A 7,584-nucleotide genomic window follows, 5' to 3' on the forward strand; every position below is an offset into this window, starting at 1 on the left:
AGACTCCACAAGCAATGACGAAAACTACCATGAAGCAATTACAGAATGTGAACATATCAAAACGGCTTTTGCTTAATACAGGTCAGCCATGAATAGTATGACAAATGGTTGACACTGAAGCGCACATTTACACAGAGATCCACATGCCAGACACACACCTACTTTGCGAGCATGCATGATTACATGCTCATCAATCTGCTTCTGTGGGTGTATGCATAGTAATCCTAATAGCACATCATTTGTAAAAGGGGTCTCCAGTGTTTAGTCATGGCGGCTCGACATTTACTCAAAGCACATGTGGCCATGGGGGGAAGCAGATGTGAGAACAGCAGAAAGCGTCATTACCCTCGCAAACATTCGCCGCAGTCAGCCGTGGAGACCCTGTCAGACACCGGCACTGCAGACCTTCAGTCAATCATGTTTCCACTAGATTTAACCATTTGTCCTTGTCCTTTTATACATAACCTGTCTCACACTCTTATGCAACCTCCTTTTTCCCCTTTTCCAAAGGAGTGAGGTCAGCAAGAGAGATAACCGGTATTTGTTTTTCATGCCTGTCAACCAGTGAGTGGATCTGGAATTACTGCATCTCCATTTTCTCCAAGAAGCTACAGTTGAATATTTATGCGTTTTACTTTTCAATTTGATGCCTGTGGCTTTGCTTTACATTACTCCAGCTTGGCCTTTTGCTCTCTGTGCACGCTTCATGCAACCCGTTCCCTTTCACTCCATCAATATTGCTCTCCCCCCTCCCATTTCTACAGACATCCTTGTGTCTGAGTGTGTCTCTGTCTCCTCTTGCTCTCTCCTAAATCCACATCAATATCACTACATTAATATTCCACCCTTCCTTTCTATCTTCTAACGTGGCACTCACCTGTATACATTTTTGGTTTTACTGCGTTTTATTTAACCCTATTCATTGACAAAGATGTTATTCAATTGTATTCTTTCTCACCTCCTACATCTTTGGAAGGACTTGGCTTTGACCTGTGTATTTTCATATTAACACATCAATTTCTTGAATACTTATGACCATTTTGCTTGTTTCCTCTTTGACTCAATTACTAAAGGGCTAAAACATCATTGTCTTGCACATTTCTCCGATACCTTTTCCTGTCCCTCTCTTTCTCTCCCATTCTAGGACTTTTAGCCTCCAATATCTTCCCCTCTTACTTTTGTCTTTCCTCTTTCCGTCCCTCTGCAGAGTCCTGTCTGGATTCTTCCTCTCTCCAAACGATCCTCCTCAGTACAGTTTCAACACACACACCTCCTACCTGCCCTCCCTTCTAATTAGGCGTCAAAAGAGGGGCTTGAGTGCTCCCTCTCCCTTCTCGTTAGCACCACTCCCCGGCACTCCCGCTGCAATCCCACCCTGGGACGGATCTGAGGTCAAGGCCGGGGCAAAACAGAACAGACAGAACTAGACACATGCGCAAGCCAAGGCAGAGCAGCTCGGTTACGAGGTTCTACTGCTTATGAGATTGGCTGTGTGTGAAAAATGTGCAAGCCAGATGATGCACGGAGGGCCCCGGCTACGGCAAATGAAGTTTGAGCTGGAGTCCAGGAACACACAACAGGATAAAACAACAACGCTCAATCACACTGACGGAAAGGACGTCGGCTCACTACAGATGGAGCCCAAGATGTTTCATAAGAGGAACAGGATGTTAGAGGCTCCGCTTTTCAGCCCAGCAATGACAATACACCTCATGAAGGGGCACTAGAGGAAACAGAGAGGGGACGTAGGGCAGCCACCTGCAAAATCACAATAGAGCTGACTATCTGTGATGGGCATGGGACCTACAGAGAACATCGCTGCTGAACTGGACACAAAAAGTCCCTCTGCTGTAATGTTGCCATCTGCTGGCACCTATCTATCAATGCGTGACTGCAGCAGCCCAATATAAAATCTGAGTTTTGCAGAGTGTGTGTGTGTGTGTGTGTGTGTGTGTGTGTGTGTGTGTGTGTGTGTGTGTGTGGCACAATAAGACACTCAATTTCCTGAGAGCCACATGAAACCACAGAAACTCATTATGCTTTTTGATATTGTAGTCTGAACAACACGCCCTCTTCCATACACTTTGGCATTACACTGCAACATGACTCCAGCAAGGTATGCCATTTGCTGGCACAGGCCACTTTGGGCAGTCAGTCAAAGCATTTTATTAGAACTTGGCATCAAGTGATTGAAAGGCAAGCAACACTATCAAGTTCCACAAGATTTTGGAGAGCAAAATCAGCAAAAGCCATATTCTCATTCAACAGCTTTTCAATTTTCAAAAGGCTTGGTTTGTTAATCAACTCCTGATGTAAAAGGAAAACATTTTGACATTTTGGGAAATAATCTATTTTGTGTTCTTACCAAAAATTCAGTGAGAATATCGATGCAACTATCATGGCTGTACGCTAAATATGAAGCTATGTCCAGGGGACCGTTAGCTTAGCTTAGCATGAAGACTGGAAATGGGAGCTAGCCTGGCTCTGTCCAAAGGAAGAACATTCTGCATACAAGCACCTCTATAGCTGACTAATTACCACATTTATCTTGTTTGTAAAAACAACACAACATAGCTAGGCTGCCTATTTCCATTTATGCTAAGCTAAATGTCCCCTAGCACCAGCTTCATATTTAGCATGGAGACATAGAAGTCCTATCAATCTTCTCATCTAACTCTTCGCCACAAAGCAGATAAGCATATTTCCCAGGATATCAAAGAATTCATTTTACTAAATAGTTGGCTCTGGAGTCAAAGACAAATGCACTCAGTCAGGTCTGGCAAGTGTCTGTCAACACTGGGACTGCAAAAATAGGGGAAAACTGTCTTTAACAAATGCAATACCAGAGACAAGCTCATCATCTGGAACAGCTAGCCAGGTCTAATATTATATATTCTTCTCAGGCCATGCCCCATTTGTGAAATCTCTGATTGGGGATTTTGTATTTCTACAATGGCTTCTTTGAAATGAAAGATCTTCAGGATTTTCAATAAAGTAAAAGAAAAAAAATATAAATTGGAGATGAGTGCTCGACCTTAGCCAATCTATTGTAAATACTGTTGAACTTTCTTTGGGACTCAACATCCAATAGAAGCTGCCATGTCTTGTTCTGTTCTGCAGTACTTTTCCTTCCTTGGCCTGCTGAGAATGAAGTGAAGCTACTGCATTTTGGCATGGCTCTACAGGGATGAATGCCTGCTCTCTGAATTTCTAGTATTGGAAGAGAAGCATCCCGGCACACCTGAGTAGGACACACAGGGAACATTGCTACTGTGCCAGGAACATCAAGAGCATTGAATGAAAAGTGAAGAATTTTGCAGCGGGTACCAATTTATGCAAACATGAGTACCAGTGAATTTTGGCCTTGGAGTGAGAGTAACATTGCACACATACACTTCCACACTTAACAGCCCTCGGTCTCACTCCACAGATTAAGCCCAGATGGGAACAATGAGATGAGTATAAAGGCTTTTGCAACCTAACTAAAAACACTTGCTCCATCCATCACTGGCCAGATGTTCTCTGAAGCCCTTTCCTTTTCTCCTCAAGTGGGACCAATCCCTCTCAAAATTAATTCCCTTCCCATTCCACTTGCGTCCACAACAAAGGCCCTCATGAAAGCTAATTGGATAGTTTGTGGTCTTTACGATCAAGCAATCAAGCCGAGGAGCGTGTTTCAGAGAACAAGAGATGTTGTTGTTGACGGACGATCACTTGGGACCATTTGCACGCCGTGACCCCACTTAATCCTGCCATTAGACCCCAAAGCTTCCCCATCCTGAGGACTTCAATACACACTGCTCGCTGCATTAAGACTCTGAGAGGGACCATTTCCTTGAATAAACATCAAAATCTGTTGCTTTTGTGGCTAATGTCCTTTCGAATTCCAGCTGATTGCGGCAGCCATAAAATGCGATGAAGTCTGGCAGCTGACTTAAATCCGTCATGTGTCGAAAACCACCATGTAGTTTAGCAATAACTCCCAAAAGGAGAGCAATTGTATCAACTGTAAAAGATATTATGGTAGCAGTCTGCTGCTGGGTTTTATTTGACGCAATGATATCAAGAGGTTTAAACTAATAACTTCACCCGAATTTCTGTCGGAAAAAAGATTTAACAGAACACACACCAAAGGTTTTATCGCCGTCTTTCAACGTCTTTATAAGTATGGATGTAGATACGGACTTTATTACGCCGATTGTCGCAACGCTACCGTTGATATTTCTCTACTTCCTGCTTATGACTCTCAACAAATGCACTTGTGACACAGTGGCCCTTTACTGTGAAACTAGGTCACGTTAGCTAAGCTGGCGAACATTTCCAAAAATGTGTGAATGTAGACATTGTCTGCATGTTTTTTTCAGGAGATTGGTTTGAAACGTTGCACGGACAGAATACGTTTAATAATAATAATAATAAGTTTAACAAAAGCTTATTATTACCAAACTTGAACTTAAACAGGAATTTAAAAAGCACTACGGGCTATGTTGTTTGTTCATGTTAGCTTACACATATCTTGATATGTCGCACACTGGAAATTACATTATGGTGAGTTTGGGTATTGGAACTGGTAACACCTGTAAAAACAAATTAGAAAAACTGACAAATACAAAATTAAGATTTCTAAGATCACCTAAGAAATATTTACCTTTTAACAATAAAAGCACAAATGGCAAAAGCAAGAGAGGCACAGAGAAGCAAGACAAAAAATGAACAAAAATGAAAGCAAACAAAAAGGTTTTGCTTTGCTCCGTCGCCCTGGCAGGTGCCAAATCGTGATTTACGGGCAGGAACCTTTGTGCTCAGAGAGATGCTTTTTGCATCTTTTAAAAAGGGCACAGCCTCTTGCACACACAAATACCCATCCAGCAGAAAAGGAAAAAACTGTTTCTGGAAGGTTCCACTTTACTGCACAAATCAAGGGAATAGAGTGAAACCAACAAGACCCTCCAAGAATCACTCGAGGTATGTCATTATGTCACCCACAAAGGAAGGCCTATTCCATTTAGGGTTGGAGGCACAGGCCATTTGACACACACACACACACACACACACACACACACACACACACACACACACACACACACACACACACACACACACACACACACACACACACACACACACACACACACACACACACACACACACACCTTCCAACAGCCATACACACAAATACAGAGTCTCATTCTTCAGTTAAATAGTAATGTCGAGACTCTGACCTAACAGCAAGGATGAAAAGAAATGACCACCGCATAGCAGAGACCCCGGGAGGCGGCACTTGTTGATCCCTGGTCTCTGAAGCAAAGCACTGGGTCACCCTGGTGTGTGTGAAAAAGACAAATGTCCAGTGCTGACTCATGCTGCACAGTAGAAAAGCTTGTCACAACCACTTCAGCAAAAAAAACCTACCAAGTCATTATTCGGTCTCGATGTGTGACACAAAACAATCAAACCGCCGCCACTTGTTGTAACACAGAAGTCAATGTGAGGGCATATCACTTCAAACACTCTAGACACTGAAATGAACAGCACATGGAGTTGAGTACAATCATTTATAATGGACGCTCATCACAGACAAATTTCTGTTAATGTGGAAAGTTAACGGTCAGTCATTTATACTTTTCAGATAATCATGAAAACATTTATATCAAAAGGTCTTACATCAGCAGCTTCACACTGATGCTCATACGCATACATTAATGTGCCAATTCATGATTTGCTTCCCAATAGGCCTATTTAAACTGTAACCTAATGAGGCCAGCACTGGACAGTGGCCTGGAAAGAGTTGCAAAGCCCCAAGTGCTTCTCTGTCACTGACATTCACTGATTACAGTGTGGACGTGCTCGGCGGTGCTATACGGCAGCCAGGGTGTCTAAAGCCCGACTCACCTTGAAGTACTATTAGCACCTGTCGTCGTCATTTACACATTCTGACAGTGACATCCCACCCCTCTGTTTAAGACCTCAAATCTGTCTGCAGGACAAACAACTGCTTTGTGTGCCACTTAAAAGCCTTGCTCGGCTCTTGATGTGCCATTACGCAGCATGGGTCAGCTTGTACACAACTTTGCCTGCAATAATTAGGCCTTTAAGAGATACCATGTATTCCAGTAGTGATTAGTGTAAGCTGAGTGCACTGATTTAAGCAGTTTGTCCAATGCAGGACTGATAAGCTTTGATCTTTCTGAGGATGACCTATGCTCTCTTTATTTAAATTTCAGGTCTGCCATTGCAAGGTAATAGGAAGGACTCAACTCTATATACAACTCAAATGAATGACCTTTTGTTACAGTATCTGAGTGTATATATATATATATATACATACACACACATATACATACACACTGTTGCCTGCTGTTGATACCTTATTACAAGATATTTTATCGGTTTTGAGATACATCAGATTTGCATACAATAACACACTGTTCCTCCTCTCATCCACTGTACAGCAGCATTGGACCTGCTTCAGCATCAATGGAGGAAGAGGATGACCACTGAACACTTCATCACGTCCCAAAATAAAAAATAAAAATCATCATTGTCAATAATGGCTCCAGCATATAGATACATAGCCTGTATATACCTGTAGGATTAGAATAAATCCTGTTATGAATTCTATACATTATATGGATATAATAAAACAACCAAAGCACCTGGGTCCCCATTGAGCTACAATAGTGAGTTTTCCTTTAGAGATAGAGGACAGGTCAAATCCAAAGCACTTGTCTTTTTGTCTGTTTCTTAAAAGTAAAATACAATCAAATAAATCTAAACAACAGCGGTTTCGTGGAGCGCCAACTTCACAAACGCATTTATCTCAGACTGAAGTGACGCGCTTTCCTCTCACATGTTAAATGATTGAATCAAACGTTGCATTAGTGTGAAACGTACCTTCACACAAACAACGAGAAGAACCAGTCCAGCCGTCCACAAGCAGCCCCCTGTCATCTCTGACGCTGGTAACTTAATGTAATTTCAAACTGTAGAGAGGTTGGGATTGCCCGCTCTGTCCCAGTCTGCCCAGTCGCTGCTCTCCTCTCTGCGCTGCGCTCCGGCTCCAGTTCACAGAGAGAGAGAATAAAAAGGTAAAGTCAGCCAAGAACTGCCGCAGACGACATGACACCTCACTGGTCGCTTCCAGATATTTTGTTCCCCCAGCAAACACGTTGCTGCTAAATTTATGTTTGCATACCAGGCGTGCGTCAGGAAAAGGGGCTCACCCACCTTACATTCTTAAAGAAACACACTCCTGGGCAGTTGCGCGCTGATAGGCTGCTTAGTGCACAGACATGCGGATTTTTAAGTGATGCTTGGGTCTCAACTCAAGTCCACACACTGAAAAGTCAGATTCTTTTGAAATGTGGTCCCATTTTTAGGCCCATGTGAGCTCAGGTGTATTCATGTCCATTCTTGTTTTTTGGGTCTTTAGGTCAGGGAATCACTTTTTGAGCCAATGAAGACTTTTAGACCCACTATCATTAGGCTATAGCACAAAGAACTACTTCGCTCCTTCAGTGCTTCATGTAGAAAGTTGGAACTTTTGACATGCTTTGTCCACAGATTTCCCATGAAGCCACAGCA

At 42.7% G+C, this 7,584-nt stretch overlaps 1 protein-coding gene across 1 annotated transcript in view; it reads right to left on the reverse strand.

Moving 5' to 3' along the window:
* The window catches only part of LOC144534065 (ADAMTS-like protein 1), a 94,547-nt gene extending 87,395 nt beyond the window's left edge, over nucleotides 1-7,152 (reverse strand). Inside the window, exon 1 of the mRNA XM_078275733.1 lies at nucleotides 6,895-7,152. Within this exon, the coding sequence (XP_078131859.1) occupies nucleotides 6,895-6,951 (57 nt within the window). The 5' untranslated portion in view covers nucleotides 6,952-7,152. The remainder of the gene's footprint in view (nucleotides 1-6,894) is intronic.
* Nucleotides 7,153-7,584: the final 432 nt, after the last annotated feature.

The sequence above is a fragment of the Sander vitreus genome, chromosome 19 (assembly GCF_031162955.1).
Source record: "Sander vitreus isolate 19-12246 chromosome 19, sanVit1, whole genome shotgun sequence".
In the NCBI taxonomy this organism is placed as follows: Eukaryota; Metazoa; Chordata; class Actinopteri; order Perciformes; family Percidae; genus Sander; species Sander vitreus.